The sequence below is a fragment of the Plodia interpunctella genome, chromosome 27, assembly GCF_027563975.2.
Source record: "Plodia interpunctella isolate USDA-ARS_2022_Savannah chromosome 27, ilPloInte3.2, whole genome shotgun sequence".
NCBI lineage: Eukaryota > Metazoa > Arthropoda > Insecta > Lepidoptera > Pyralidae > Plodia > Plodia interpunctella.
Window position 1 is genome coordinate 1,176,137 of NC_071320.1, and position 17,054 is coordinate 1,193,190.

General features: G+C 37.0%; 1 protein-coding gene across 1 annotated transcript in view; it reads left to right on the top strand.

Moving 5' to 3' along the window:
* The window catches only part of MetRS (Methionyl-tRNA synthetase), a 30,154-nt gene extending 13,454 nt beyond the window's left edge, over positions 1 to 16,700 (top strand). Inside the window, exons 15-26 of the mRNA XM_053765654.2 lie at positions 728 to 845; positions 1,354 to 1,424; positions 1,925 to 2,022; positions 2,977 to 3,125; positions 4,253 to 4,385; positions 5,392 to 5,535; positions 6,371 to 6,509; positions 7,812 to 7,868; positions 8,470 to 8,640; positions 9,606 to 9,773; positions 10,744 to 11,415; positions 14,854 to 16,700. Of these exons, the coding sequence (XP_053621629.1) occupies positions 728 to 845; positions 1,354 to 1,424; positions 1,925 to 2,022; positions 2,977 to 3,125; positions 4,253 to 4,385; positions 5,392 to 5,535; positions 6,371 to 6,509; positions 7,812 to 7,868; positions 8,470 to 8,640; positions 9,606 to 9,773; positions 10,744 to 10,857 (1,362 nt within the window). The 3' untranslated portion in view covers positions 10,858 to 11,415; positions 14,854 to 16,700. The remainder of the gene's footprint in view (positions 1 to 727; positions 846 to 1,353; positions 1,425 to 1,924; positions 2,023 to 2,976; positions 3,126 to 4,252; positions 4,386 to 5,391; positions 5,536 to 6,370; positions 6,510 to 7,811; positions 7,869 to 8,469; positions 8,641 to 9,605; positions 9,774 to 10,743; positions 11,416 to 14,853) is intronic.
* The last annotated feature ends 354 nt before the right edge of the window (positions 16,701 to 17,054 follow it).

A 17,054-nucleotide genomic window follows, 5' to 3' on the forward strand; every position in this document is an offset into this window, starting at 1 on the left:
AATTTTTTCACGTAAATTTTTATATTAAATAGTTATTTCTCACAAGCTACAAACTACTGGCATTCGGATCGACCACTGCTGAGAAGAAATACCGAAAGAAACTCATTTGAACAGTGTTGGTCCCTATCATGCCAGATCGGCTTACCATTATTGTTTCTTTGTACCACAATGTTTTTTTTTCTAATAATATATAAAAGTATATATATATATATATATATATATGTGTGTGTGAAACAATTAAGTACATGAAAATATATGAGAAACGAGATGACCAGTACCCTCTGGCAGCACCCGTTCACGAGTTGACGCATGGGACAGCCATCGCGTAGCTCAACCATAATAGAGGGAACCTCACGACCCGGCCCACGACGCCACCACCAGATTGACCATTTGAGTGAGCATGACACACTCGTCCAAACAATCCATACTAAATGACAGAAATTAGACCTTCACAGGCACTAGACTTAAGACACATAGAAGTGACGTGACAACTTGGTAAAAAGCTATGTTTGCTCGACTCGCTATGTTTGCTCACCTTAAATATTGCGCTTATGGTGACGACTTCTTAAGTTCTTACCTGATGAAAGTTGTTACAAAATTTTAATTTTTAATTATCATATATTATTAATAGTTTGATTTTATTATTTTTGCAAATAATAAAAAATTATATATTGTTCACAGGAAAAAAATATAAAATTTTTGGTGTCCATTGTATTTTTTTTTCCAGGTAAAACTGTACCAATTCATGGCCAAAGACAATGTTCCGTTCCACGTGATAATGTTCCCGGCGACCATATTGGGCATCGCCGAGGGACATCTACTAGTCAGCCATATCTTCGCTACAGGTTAAAAAAAATGTTTTATTTTATCAAATTTTTTTTTCTCCCACGGAGATATTTGACCGCTAGCTGCGCCTCGGTGCTTCGCTCCAGTGGGAAATTCGATACAAAAGTACCATATGTGTTATTCCAGGTTATATATAAACCGCAGTATCTTCTACCCATATGCCAAAATTCATAACAATCGGTCCATTAGATTTCGCGTGGAAGGCGACAAAATTTCGCATTTATAATATTATAGTAGGAATATAATGTGATGTGTGATGGCGCAGTGGTAAAGTGCTTGCCTCTGAACCTAGAGGTCCCGGGTTCGATCCCCGGTCGGGTCATGATGGAAAATGATCTTATTCTGATTGGCCCGGGTCTTGGACGTTTATCTATATATGTATTTGTTATAAAATATAGTAACGTTAAGTTAGTATCCCATAACACAAGTCTCGAACTTACTTTGGGGCTAGCTCAATCTGTGTGATTTGTCCCAATATATTTATGTTTAATGAGTTCGTTTTTTCAGAATACTTAAATTATGAAGAAGGGAAATTCTCAAAATCTAGAGGAGTAGGCGTTTTTGGTACTGATGCTCAGGTGAGATGAACACGGAGACAGAGAAATGTATATATAATGTATCTTTCGTTCCGCTCACACAAGATAATAGAAACGCGTATTTGAAAGACACAAGAAAAAAAAGGGAGAGAGCGCTTATATCTTGTGTAATAAACAGAGTCCTCTGCGGCATCTGTCTGTCTGTTCTCAAAAAGTATTGCGCGGATTTTCATGCAGTTTTTTTTTTTTTAATTTTTTTTTATATTATTAGTTTTTATTGGCACATCAACAATATAAACATATGCATTACATTTTTACATTAAATCTTAAGTCTAGTTCTAATGTTTACATCTTTTACAGACGTGCACGTGCAGTTTTTACCAATAGATAGTGTTAGGAAGGGATATAATTTAATAATTTGTGTAATTTTATTTTTTTATAACTGTGTCAAATATATTTTTTTTTTTTGTAATTTTTCTCTGTCTATGGTTTGAACCCTTTGCATACGGAACTCCGTTTTTGAAATGAAAATTTTGCCGTAGGACACGGGGATACCATCGGACGTGTGGCGCTTCTATCTCGCCAGCGTGAGACCTGAATCGTCCGACTCCAGTTTCAGCTGGGTCGAATTGGGAACCAGGTAACCGCCTGTTTAATCGTCATCACCGTCATTTGCCTTGTCCCGTCATCTGGGGTCGGCGCAAAATGTCTGTTCCCTCCACAATTCTCAATCATTTGCCATATTTGGATCCACCCCCAGCAACCTCACGTCCTCCCTGACACAATCCAACCTTCTCTTCCTAGGTCTTCCTCGTCCGCTATATCCATGTACCTTCCTACTTAAAGCTTTCCTCAGTAAATGATTCTTTTCTCTCCTCATCACGTGTCCAAACCAACCGAGTCTATTACCTCTAATTTTTCATCGAGATATCTATCGATTATGCATGCACCCATCAAAAACTGCTTTACTCGGTAATAGCATAGTATGTTTTGTGCCGAAAATTTACAACAAAATTCCAAATCAATATAAAAGCTTAAATTTAAATCTATTTAAAAAACACCTCAAGTTTTTATTAACTGATAAATGTTATTATAGTTTAAATGATTTCTTTAATGATAGACTCGGAGAGAGTTTAGGGCTAGTATACATTACAATTCTTTTTTGTTTTGGATTTGTAGTGGATAGCATGCTCCTCTTTATTTATTTATATTTGCATACCTATATTGACGACCTCGGTGGCGCAGTGGTAAAGTGCTTGCCTCTGAACCGAGAGGTCCCGGGTTCGATCCCCGGTCGGGTCATGATGGAAAATGATCTCTTTCTGATTGGCCCGGGTCTTGGATGTTTATCTATATATGTATTTGTTATAAAATACAATATCGTTGAGTTAGTATCCCATAACACAAGTCTCGAACTTACTTTGGGGCTAGCTCAATCTGTGTGATTTGTCCGTATATATTAATATTTATTTATTATTTATTTATATTCGGTAAAACATGTAGGTTTAATTCATTTTGACATCAATTTGTATATTTATACTCATGTTATTGGCAAATAAATGTAATAATTTCTTTCTTTCTTTCCTTATTACAGGAACAACTCTGAACTCCTCAACAATCTTGGCAATTTCTGTCATCGATCGTTAAGTTTCTGCGCGTCTAGTTTCAAGGGCGTGGTGCCGGAGTTGAAGACGACGCACGCGGATTTCGAACTTATGGCCCTTGTCAATAGGGAGGTTAAAGGTATGGCAAGATTTATTTCATTATCATAAAGAGGAAAGCGTTTGTGAGTTTGTATGTTTAATCTCCGAAACTACTGAACCGATTTCAAAAATTCTTTCACCATTAGAAAGGTACATTGTCCAAGATTGCTATAGGATATATTTTATCTCAAAATTCAAGTATTACATAAAATATATAGTAACTAATAATAAATAAATAAAATAATATTATACACTATTTTAGTATCTGGTAAAGTTGGCCAATGATGTTGAAAAAATAAATAAATGAGGGCGCTGTCTCCTGTTTGCTGGCAACACTGGGTGTTTATCAACCAATCTCGACAGTTCGGTTTGGTGTTGCAATAGAAAAAAAAAAATCTTCGTCCTAAATTGTTATTTTTATTTTAATTTCATTTTCACTGTAGCTGTCGCTAAGAGGAACACTATATTTCTTATGTTGCTACCTAGCGAGTGAGTTTGTTCGTTTGTTACCTCTAAACGCTCTATCTACTCGACCAATCTTCTTGAAATTTTGCATACCTGTAGTTTGAAGTACGGAGAAGGACATAGGGTACCTTTCATCGATTCCATAGGAAATTTACGCGGGCGAAGCCACGGGCGGTCCATCTCTGTTTACGCTCCCTATTTGCTGCGCCCCGGGACGTCTGTCCTGTGGGTATTTCAGGACAAAAAGTACCTTATGTGTTATTCTAAGATATATTCTACCAGTGTACCAAATTTCACAACAATCCATCCAGTAGATTTTGCATCAAAGACTAACAAACATACACATAAACTTTCGCATTTACGATATGAGTAGGATAACCTGGGACCGGATATAAGCTAACGCGGACTGAGTCGCGGGCAGCTAATATGAAATATAAATATATTAGGACAAATCACACAGATTGAGCTAGCCCTATGGTAAGTTCTAGACTTGTGTTATGGGATACTAACTCAACGATACTATATTTTATAACAAATACATATATAGATAAACATCCAGGACCCGGGCCAATCAGAATAAGATCATTTTCCATCATGACCCGACCGGGGATCGAACCCGGGACCCCTCTGTTCAGAGGCAAGCACTTTGCCACTGCGCCACCGAGGTTGTCAGATAAATATTTATAAATATGTTTGTTACAGCGTACGTTGAAAACATGGAAAAGGGTCGTCTCCGCGATGCCCTGAGACATGTGATGTTGATATCGAAACTAGGAAATCAACATATGCAAAGCCAACAGCCGTGGGTCCTGCTCAAGGGATCCGACGATGATAAGTACGTACCTGGCCGCCGTGGGAGGCGAGGAAGGGATACATAAACATTTATGAAAGTGAAAACATTTTTTAGTAAACTCGCATCGGATGTCGTACGAGGCGATTAAGGGATACATAGGTGAAAATGAAAAAAAATATTTGCTTTTAAAACTTTCATCGTGCTCATATGATGTACAAGGCGAGTAAGGAATGCATAGACTGATGAAAATTAAAAAAAAAAAAAATTCTTAGACTTTACATCATGGTATGGTATGTAGTGACTGTATTCTCCTTTTAAGTATACAATTCCTGTGTAAGGAGACTCCACTCTTAAATACGTGGGACAATCTGAAAGTTTTGCGAAACTGAAAAACGATTCTTCTTTTTCAGGCGGCACTTGAAATCTTAGAAAATCATAGCGCGATAATGTTCCCGGTGCGTTTCATTTTTCACTGGGACACGATAATTTAAATTAGCTTGCAAAAAAATGTGGAGGGAAAATTTGAAATTGGAATGTGCCTATTTTTCACTCGTAAATAATCATATTTTTAAAAATGGATTATAACTGGCCAAGTCTCTCATAGATGAAAAAGATTTTTTCGCAAAATTTTCTGAGTGGCCTGGTATTCATCTCACCTCTCCCCCTTCAATATACCTCCAGGCTGAGGATCGTTGTCGTTAACTGGAATGAAGCACACTTAACGACATTTGGCAATATTAATTGAGTGTTCCGCGATCGCCTTCTCCATTACACACGCTCAACCAGCGTGCAGGTTTCCTCACGATGTTTTCCTTCACCGAAAGCAAGTGGTGGCCGATGAAAACTACTATACATGAGTCAGATTGGTATGCAAACTCACTTGACAGGATTCGTACCTGGGACTTTTCTGTTCAAGGTCGTCTTAACAACCCTTCAATGCAGACATGAATAAACGCTATATACTTAAATAAATTTTAAAAGGCTCAATGCAAGGCTTGTATCAAAAATGACTTCAGTTTTTGTTCATTTATTTCTTTTTTTTTTTCAGAGTCCGCGGTGCGACAGCGATAGGCCTGTGTTGCCAACTTGTAGCGCTTCTTTGCGCGTTGTTGGCGCCCTACATCCCCGACGCGGCTAAGAAACTCCGAACTACCCTCAATTTGAACGAGGACCAACTGAGAATATCTCCAAGGTGAATATTTATACATTCTCTAGATGGTCAATTGAAACGGTGATTGTCCAATGGCTGAGACGCCTGTGGACCGCAAGATCCCAGGTCCGAATCCTGCTCGTGTCGTATGAGTTTGTATACCAGTCTGAATCGTGTATTGGTAGTTTTTATCTACTAAGTACCATTTGAACCAGAACCAGAAAGTTCAATGTGAATATAAGTAATAAATAAATATATTACACAGATCGAGCTAGCCCCAAAGTAAGCTCGAGACTTGTGTCATAGGATACTAACTCAACGATACTATATTTTATAACAAATACATATATAGATAAACATCCAAGACCCGGGCCAATCAGAAAAAGATCATTTCCCATCATGACCCGACCGGGGATCGAACCCGGGACCTCTCCGTTCAGAGGCGAGCACTTTACCACTGCGCCGCCGAGGTCGTCAATAAAACTTACAAATTTGAATTTTTGTTCAATATTTTCACTAAAAAATTAAAATTTTTTTTTTCTAATTTTTTTTTTCCAATTATATCTCACTACTTCCACGTATCCCTTTCTGTGGTCTTTTCCATCCATATTTTGTTTGAATTCCCAAGTTCACCTGAACATCTCGTCCTTTTTTTCGCAATAAGTGAGAAAAACAGTTGTTCTCAGATAAAATTTAATTAATGCAGTTACTTTTATTTATTTGATTTTGTTTTTGTGGGATGATAGCACGATCTTCATTTAAATTTGCGTACATAGACTGTGAAACATGTAGGATTAAGGTTTATCATTTAACACCACGTTGTAAAAAAAATGTAAAAACTCGTGTTTTTGCAAATAAATAATGTTTGTCTTCCCAGCAACCCGTCGTTCATACAGTACCTACCCCCCGGACACACGATCGGGAAACCGGAGCCGCTCTTCGCCAAGATCGAGCCGGAAGTTCTCGAGAAATTGAGGGCGAAGTACGCGGGGACACAGAGCGAGAGGGCTGATAAGGTAAATACATACTAATATTATAATAAATAAATAAATGAATAAATATATTAGGACAAATCACACAGATTGAGCCAGCTCCAAAGCAAGTTCGAGACTTGTGTTATGGGATGCTAACTCAACGATACTATATTTTGTAACATATACATATATAGATAAAAATCCAAGACCCAGGTCAATCTGGAAAAGATCATTTTCCATGACCTGACCGGGGATCGAACCCGGGACCTCCAGTGTTGGGCCAAGGATAATGTGATATGATAAGGATCGTCATAAATATAAATTTTAAAACAGCTGGACCGATTGTGATGAAATTTGGTATGCATGGTATGTTAAACAGGCGCCCGTTCAAATATGGGTTTTTCGTTTTTTGAAAAATCAACCCCTAAAAGACTATAATGGGGGTGAAAGTTTGTATGAAAATCATGTTGAAAAGACGACTTAATCGGCTATCATACTCATACAAACATTTGATCCTAAAAATTACACCTGGGTGTAACCGAAATGCTATATATATATAGTTTACTAGCTGCGCGCCGGGGCTTCGCTCCCGTGTGAATTTCGGGCAAAAAAGTACCCTAAGTATTATTCCAGGTTATAATTATTGACAAGGCCAATTCGCTTTCGAACCCATTTCAAATTGAGGACGTTTTGCTCTCAGTGCATTATCTGTCGTAGTCGATGCGCACCCAAGGACGTTTAGCTTCCAAAACCTCCTGATCTGTAAAGTATTCTACCTCCTGTTCAGTAGATTTTGCAAGAAAGGGTAACAAACATACACACAAACTTTCGCATTTATAATAATAGTAGGATGTTTGTTTTTTAATCAATACGTATAATAATACAGTAGAAAAAAATTCGAGTAATATTGAATATATTTACATAAAAACAAAATTAGGCCTAGAGTCATAGTAACAGAGAAAGAATTTGAACAAAAAAACTATGTTTGTCTGTATGTCTGTCTGTCTGTTTGCACACGCTAATCTTCGGAACTACTGGACGGATTTGAATGAAACTTTTTTTGTTATATAGCTATTAAGCCTGGGCGACATATAGGGTATAAATTATTTTGAAAAGTAGAACACCTGATGGAGGACAATGATGGTACAGCTAAACCGTAGGATATATATATTTTAGTCGTATGAGCATTTTCTGTACAGGTATCGTTACCGTTTGTCTGTACAGTTAATATTTTCCAATAATGTTGACTCCTTACCAAAAATTGTTCGGCCACGCGAACGAAGTCGCGGGCATCAGCTAGTATTACAATACAGGAACAAATTGTAATGGTTTTTGTTTTTCCAGCAGAATGGAGTCGCGGTCGATTCTGTAGCCGATTTAGAAGCTGCCATTGATGCTCAGGTATTTATATATATTTTACTAGCGGCCCGTCCCGGCTTTGCTCGGGTAAAACCATAATAAATTATACACATAAACCTTCCTCAGGAATCATACTATCTATTAAAAAAACCCGCATCAAAATCCGTTGCGTAGTTTTAAAGATCTAGGCATACATAGGGACATACAACGGGAAGCGACTTTGTTTTATAGTATGTTTTAATAATATTATTGTTGAAGCGGCGGTGGTGTAATGTTAAGACCCCCTGTGGGTCAAAAGTGCCCAGGTTCGTATCATACTCGTGCCATGTGAGTTTGTATATCAATCTGACTCATGTGTAGTAGTTTTCATCGACCACCACTTGCTTCCGGTGAAGGAAAACATCGTGAGGAAACCTTCACTAGGTATAATTGATTGTTAAATTGTGTGCGAAACGGAGAAGGCAATGGCAAACTCTATTAATATTGCCAAGAAAGTTGTTGTGTGTGTTTCATTCCACGTAGCGACCACAACCCTCAATCATGAGGCCAATTATAAAAAGTGATACATGTGTTTCATTCCACGTAATGTCCCTCTGCCATGTGGAGATACGACTACGAAAAGTGATAGATGATATATTTTCAGGGCGACAAGGTGCGAAAACTAAAATCATCGACAAAAGACAAAACAGTGTGGCAGCCTGAAGTAGATAAATTGTTACATTTGAAGAAACAGCTGGCTACAGCTCGAACTCAAGCTGCGACGCCGGCCGGCAGCGATAGTGTTGCCAGTTTAGAAAAAGCTGTGGCTGAACAGGTATTGCCATTACAATAATATTATAGTTCCGCCTTGCTGTTCACCCGCTTAAATGCCCACGGGAACAGTTTTCCTTAATCCCATTTTAATACAAAGAAAATGAATGAATGAATGAATTATTCATTCAAGAAATCATTAATTCATTCATTTTTTTCGTATTAAAATGGGAATGGGACAGTTGAAATAAAATATCCATAGCGCATTTAAAATACACACAGCGCCATCTAGTGTTTTTATTACAAAGTTTAGCATTTAGTGCCACCTATAATATAAAATACAGGATTTTCGCAAATCCCACGGGAACAATAGTTTTTTCCGGGATGAAAGTTACCCTATGTCCTTCTCCTTACTCTTATTTAAATACTAGCTGCGCCGCGGGGCTTCGCTCTTGTGAGAATTTCGGGATAAAAGTATCCTATGTGTTGTTCCAGGTTATATTCTACCCGTGTACCCAAATTTCGTAACAATCCGTCCGGTAGATTTTGCGTGAATGAGTAACAAACATACACACACACACACATATATATGCTCACAAACTTTCGCATTTATAATATTAGTAATATTGATATTAGCAATCGACACACTCGAAAAGAAAGTAATAAGGAAAAACCGTGCAAATTATCCGTCCAGTAGTTTTTGAGTATACCGCGTTCATACAGACAGACGTGACTGCACTTTTTATAACATTTATAAAATTTTGATGTAACAAAATCAAATCATTTATTCAGAAATTAGGCCTTCACAGGCACTTTTTCACGTCATATACTAAATTATATGATATTTACCAAAGCTACAAACTACTAGCATTTCGGAACGACCACTGCTGAGAAGACTGCCGAAACTCATTCAAACAGTGTTGGTCCCTATCATGCCAAAAGGGCGTACCATTTTTTAAATATTAATTTATGTATATATAACCAATTGTAATGTATAACCAAATGTAATTATAACCAATGTCTATCCAGGGCGACAAAGTGAGACAACTAAAATCTTCAACGAAAGACAAGTCTGTGTGGCAACCGGAGGTGGACAAGCTGTTACAGCTGAAGAAGCAACTCGCCGCAGCCCAGGCCGCGGCGGCGCCCTCTGGCGGCGACAGTGTTGCCAGTCTAGAAAAAGCTATCGCTGAACAGGTATTGCCTGAAAATTTAAAACTAATTTTTATATAGTTCGCCGCGAACTTAGACCACGCGAACACAATAACTTTTTACACAATTGTGAATATTTCAAAAGCGACTGAACCGATTTTGTTGTCACGCGAACTTAAACATCCTACAATCTTAATTTCATCAAAATCCAAAACCAACGGTTCGAAAGTTATCGTGTTACAAACATACATACAAAAAATGTATATATATGCCCCAAGTTGATTTGTAGGTGTAAATTAGTACTGAATTAAAAGAAACGAATATAATACTTATGTATGCACTTGGCTTTGCCCGCGGCTACGCCCGTGCTTATTTCGTGCGTCCGCTTATGAGCGAATTATAGGGGGTCTTTATGGGGGTCAAATTTTTTTTTTGTCTGTCTGTTTGCAATAAACTCGCTTTTTCATACGGTTTTGACTAATAGATAAGTGGATTTGTTATACATGTCACATATGCTTTTTACTTATAAGAGCACTGTCCCGTACAGACAGGGGCGCGGGTTCAATTCCCGCTCGAATCCAAAATGTTTTCATCTCATTATTATTTTCAAAAGTGTGTAATTTGTTATGATTTTACCCGCCGCTAATATGTGTATAGGTTATATATTTGTTAGTTTTTAACATTTCGATATTTACATAAATAAATATATATTAGGACAAATCACACAGATTGAGCTAGCCCCAAAGTAAGCTCGAGACTTGTTTTATGGGATACTAACTCAACGATACTATATTTTATAACAAATACATATAAACGTCCAAGACCTGGGCCAATCAGAATAAGATCATTTCCCATCATGACCCGACCGGGGACCGAACCCGGGACCTCTAGGTTCAGAGGCAAGCACTTTACCACTGCGCCACCGAGGTCTCCAAATATTTCAATGAGACACCTATGGCTTTATATAAACACGTAAATGATATAATTTTTATTTTATAATCTGGTTATTTCCCAGGGAGACAAAGTAAGGAAGCTGAAGTCTTCGACCAAAGACAAAACCGTGTGGCAACCGGAAGTGAACGTGTTACTGGACCTGAAGAAACGATTGGGGGCATTACAAGTGAAGTGAACGGTTATATAGCGGTTATTTTTAAAACAGCAATAATAATCTCGCGCAGGACTTGACAGCTGACATCGTAAACAACCGACGATTGGTCGACGAGTTTTGATAATTCGTTAAAATTTTACCTTCATTAATAAATAAATCTTTGCATTGTACGTTCCAATGTTGAACACTCAATGTGGATCGAGGGCGAGGCGGGCGGGTGAGGACGGCGGCGGTGACGCGCAAACACGGAGTTACGAAATGTAAGGGCAGGAAAATAATAATTTGAAAAAAATATTATCTAATGTATTTGGTTATATTTATTTATTAAAAAAACGCCCGTTTTGGGGCTTGCGAAAGATATTAGGTAATATGAGTTTTGACTCGTGGTACCACCGATTTTGTCCCGCTGTTACTTGTGATACTAATCTTGATCTATGGCAGTAGATATACCAGCCTGCTAACGGGTCGCCTTCCACCTGGATCTCGTCCATTTTTTTTACATTAATTGTTTAAAAAGATAACGGCGCACAGGCTCCGGACTCAAGTCGGCCGTCGCAAAAAAAAAGGTGGTTTTAACACGTTGACCGCTAACAATATTATGAGCTAAGCCCCTGTGACGCATTTCCACGCGCGATGCGTGTGTTGCGCATATGCGTAGCGACAAATAGAGTTTCCCATCAGCTGTGCGGCCATACACGCTAGCGGTGTTGAATTTTTCGCAACGACAGTGCGCCAACCCACGCCAGCGGTGTTTACGATGTTCCGTAACGGCAGTGCGCTTCGCCCACGCCAGCGGTGTTCCCGATATTCCGTATCGCCAGTGCGCACAACACACGACGAGCGTAATTTTAAAACCCTACGAATATGCTCATTTCAAACAGATGTGTGTTTATTTTTCTTCTCGTTTTCAGGAATAAAAAGTATCCCAATCGATAGAGCAAATTCTCATGAATAAAATATGTTTAGTGAAAAAATGTCCTAGGAGTCATATTTTCCGAGATAATTGGACTGGAACATTTCTAAATATACTGATTTAATTTATTTGTAGGTTTTATGTTTGGTATAAATGATGTTGGCTCTAGTCAAGTTGCGAATTCTGTTTGTGTATTTTCACAATCTGTAAGAATTATGACGAAATAAAAAGCACAATGAAGGCGAAACAAGATATTTATTGATAAATAGTAATATTAAGTAAGTTTTCTTTCCGTTTTAAAATCTATGCAATTAGAAATAAATAAATATGAACAAATCACACAGAAACAGACGGCCCACCCTATTGGTGGGGGTTAGTGCCCCTCCACATGAATCTGTAGGTAATACTATAGCCAGCTTTTCCAAGAACTTTTTTATGGTAGGTAAACACATAATATCTCTTTCATCTGTGGTCCGGCCTCTCTTTCTTACATGTTGCGAAGTATATACAAAAGATATATACATTTCACCACGCAAGAAGGAGCGTACTGGGACACAGATGAAAAAGATGGAAACATATTACCTACTTAGCATTAAAAAGTTCATAGTAGTGCTAACTCTAGTATTACCTATAGATTTAACACCGCACTATCCTGTAGAGTTCGACCCAGACTATAACTCTTCCACCGATCATTAATAAATTATATTCAAGCTAAACCAACAATAAATATAAATATACAATTTTAAAATGTATCTAAAGCACAGAATGACTTAGTGAGGGACAATGAAGATGAAAAAAGTTACGAGTACGTAAATCAGTGTGTACGTAAAAAAGTGAACAGTAAATTAATATTTTTTAGTTTTACAATTTATGTAATTAAAATAAACGGCCCACAATAATAAAAAGATTTACATAGTCATAAAAACAAGCAAAATCAACAAGAAAAACATACAAATATAATAATTAAAAAATATATACGAAATCGTAACTATAATGAAACGATAACAAGCAAAATCAACAAGAAAACCTAAACACAGAAATAACAATATAAAAATAATAAAAAACTACAACAATACTATATATTTACAAAATCCTAACTAAAGATCTTCGTCCAAATCAACACGTGGGCAGAACACCTGTAAACTCAAAAAAAAACTTGTGAATTATCCGTTAAAACTATTTTAATAACTAGAATTTAGGAAATGTTAATTGACGGCCCACCTAAAGAGTAGGTAGGAAGCAGTGCACCACCAATACCGCACTGCTTTGTAGAGCTCGACCCAGACTATAGCTCTTCCACCGAACGAAATTATATAAAACGGTAATAACAAGCAAAATCAACAAGAAACCCAATAGTATAAAATCGTAAAAATCAACAACTGTAAATAAAATCAAATTTAAAAGCAGAATAACGGAACCAAAAGCATAACGCGGATGAAATAACAAGTTAGGAACGACTAGATAAATGAATAATGAAAGGCCTCGACGAAAGATATTAAAAATGAAAGATAATGACATACAGTAGATACATACTGGTAAACATAATCCAACGAAACTACTAATTTAATATCTATGAAATTTACGGAAACAGTTACCCAAACATAAGCCCGGTCGTTTCGGGCACTGGGGACAATAAAACAAGGTAGCTTTTCTTACGTTCTGGTGATCTAAGCAATATCGGCAATCTTTTCGTTTAGTTCTGCCTTTGATATTTTTGGGTAACGATTCAGCCACATGAATATCATCACCATTAGCGGTTTTTACAGTCGGAGCGTTAGTCTGTCTGTTAGTTTCTTTAATTTTTAACAAATTTCTAACAATTTCTAAACGGTAGTCATAAAAATTACGGATTTTATTGTCGGAAGGACGTGGCTGAACATTATATAACATAAAAGCATTTAATAACATGACTTGCATTACATGTACCAGTATTTTTTTATACCATCTAGTGGATTTATTATAACAAGGATAGTACGCGAGTAACTGATCTTTTCTATCCACACCTTTCATATTTTCATTATACTTTACTACTACTTCCGGTTTTTGTGAAATTTTACCATATTTGTTGGTATGATTCACCAAATGTGAATCATGTTCTGTAGAAATCATAATCACATTCCTTTTATCTTTAAAATTAGAAACACAGACTCCGCGAGAATTATATCTAGACAACAAATCGCCCCTCTTAAGTTTCATTTTTGTAATGCAAGGATTGCGCGATCTGTTAGCTCTGAGGGTGCCGGTGACGTAAGTATTTTTAGCTAACAGATCTTCTGCAAGAGTAACACTATTATAAAAATTATCCATGTACAAAGAATGCCCTACATTCAAATAATCTTCCATTAACATCATTACAACTTTATCTGCATGACCTTTTCCCCGAAGTTCAACGTCATGAGTTCCGCAATACATATGAATTTTCTGCGTTATGCCATTGGTATCCGTAAGCACATATAATTTAACGCCATATTTATGCCTTTTCCCTTGTATATACTGTTTGATTTTTAAACGTCCGCGCCACAAAACTACAGTTTCATCTATAGTTAAATTTTTCGGTGGTACTACTAGAAGCTTCATTAAGCTGTTAAAAAAAGAAATAATAGGCTTTGTAAATCTACTGGGATCGTTGCTATCAAAAGTCAGGTTAGGATCCGTGAAACTCAAATTACGTAAAATTAACAAAAATCTATCGCGGCTCATATACTTTGCAAACGGTGCTTTGAATAAGGGATTCGTATTCCAGTAATCATTAATTCTACTGATTCTAATGTGGCCCATGTGAAATAAAAGTCCTAAAAAGGTATACATTTCGTCAATATTAGTTTCGTGCCACCTAAATATTCTACTTTGGAACTGATCAGTTTCCAACAAAACTTGAACCGCGTGAGTATTTATACTCTGTACAAGAGTGGCCATAAATGTGACATTAAATAACAATTTAAAATAATCGATAGGGGACTCAGCTGTTCCTGCGTTGATGTGAGGCCAGGTGTTGAACGGTAAGCGCGGCAACTGGCCATCAGCTTGCCAATCTTGCGCTACCACCTCGGCATCCTCCTCAGGTGATGATTTGTTTGATTGTTCATATTTGCAGGCAGTATCAGAATACTGCCTGCAAATATGAACAAACAATTCGTTTATTTGCATAAAATGTTGGTACAAAAAGTTTAAATCATAATATATGTCCCTTATATATTTTACTTTTTCGGAGGTATCATTTATGCAAAAAAAAATATGACTTTCTCTAAACCATGGTTCGTTTAGTTCCGGATCACCCCTGGAGAAACTCTTAACCTAACCCCTGCGTCTACTAAAAAATTTAAAATTTGGAAAAATAAAAAATTTGGAAAAATTTTGGAAAATTTTAGTGTACGCAGGGGTGTGAGGTCCACTAAAATTTTCCATCTAACGCCCTGCGAGCTACCTCCTGCACACAGAAGTAGCTGCCGCGGCCACAGACAAAGCCGCGTCGGTGGCGTCGTATGCTCCACACAAGTTTAGCCGAATCGACACACTAACAATATTGAGTTTTATCACAACTTGTTGTGTGCACGATGTCAGCTTGATTTAGCAGTGATTTTGTGATGTCCGTATGAATTGAGGAGCTATTTTTCGTATCTTAACGGAATCATTATATTTCTATAGTAGTACACTTTAAAATATCGTAGGCGCGGGTTTTGTAGTATAATAGTCTAATGTCACATAAGCATAACGGTGGCTCCTCACTCAGCCACATCAACCTACCCAAATTCATTGCAAACTCGCCGCTATTACCGCGCCATAGAGGATCATGCGGGGTAACTTGATGTGCTGTTGACTGTACCTTACGTATGGTATTTCGTATATGTTTTTATGATCTGATTATGTAAAAAAAATTTTTTTACACCAAAAATAGGATGATTTTGAACAATTCAAAATATGTACAACATCTCTTCGAGGCCTTCCTTGACGGAATATATGATGAATAGAGATATGATATCCTTACATATAAAATAAAGTTCCCCGTCTGTCTGTTTGTACACGATAAACTCAAAAACTTATTTTAGTTTTATATGGAATTTTAACTACGGTTTTCACCAATAGATAGTGTCCTGAGGAAGGTTTGGGTATATAATGTATTTATTATGGTTTTACCCGAGCGAAGCCGGGACGAGCCAGTATTGCCCGTTATCATAATGTTTGAACTTGTAACGATACGAAGTGCAGTATTTTTTAACTTGTTTGTGAAAATGTAGGTAGTAGTTTTTATACAAATTAAATATAATTTTAAGTTTATTCTAAAGGCCTGTTCGCGTTTCGATTAGTGTATGTACCATTTAAATTTGCGTACATGTAGGATTAAGTTTTTCTTTTAGCGTGTTGTGAAAAAAATGTAAACTCATGTTTTTGCAAATAATCTTGCTAAGTACACAATATGGACGGGCGCTGGTTACTGCGAGTTGTATTTCTACTAAACACTTACATTTAACACTCGCACATACACTAATCAGCATGCGAAAGGGCGAAGTGCGGGTTTTCATTTCACTTCTCATTATCGAGTCGTTTCGAAGTGAGACGCAGCGAACCAATCACATTGCGGTGTGGTTGTCGTTGTGTCATAATTGCGCACTGTGATTGGTTAGCGGCGTCTCACTGCGAATCGACTCATGGTGAGATTGAAATTGTACTACGCACGGGATATGAAACTGTCATTTGTATATTTTTGTTTAGAAGCAATGAGTTTTAAATAACTGCTGTTCTTGTACAAAAAAAAAATGAACGGCTGAATATTGAAAAGTTGTCCTCAAATATATTGCTGTCTCTGTCACGTTTCCTATGTAGTATGAGAGAGGTAGCACGAGACTCAAAAAGATAAATAATTAAAGTGCTTTTCAATTTAGATGATTAGTTATTTATTTCAGTCTCTTATTTTTAACGTGATAAGGTTTAAAATAAAGATATTATTTATGAAGATAGGTGTTTATTTTCCACCCCAACTTTTTGGCTTCCGGTTAAAGCTAAAGCCATGTGAATTGAGTCCATAATACACTTCATTCTTCATTATATTAGTCTTCTTTATTGTATTATATATTTATTCATTGTTCTATAACAACACTTGTCTGTATGTTTATATATTTCTTCTATATCGAATTGTCTAATTATTTAATTCTGTTAAGTTTACTGCACCCTCTTAGTTCACTTGTGTCTCTTTCCATCCAAAGGTTGGCTGGAAGAAATTGCATTAGCGATAAGTCCGCCTTTGCACTCATTATGTTTAAATATCTTGTTGTAACTGTACTCCTTTGTAAATGGTGCAATAAAGAGT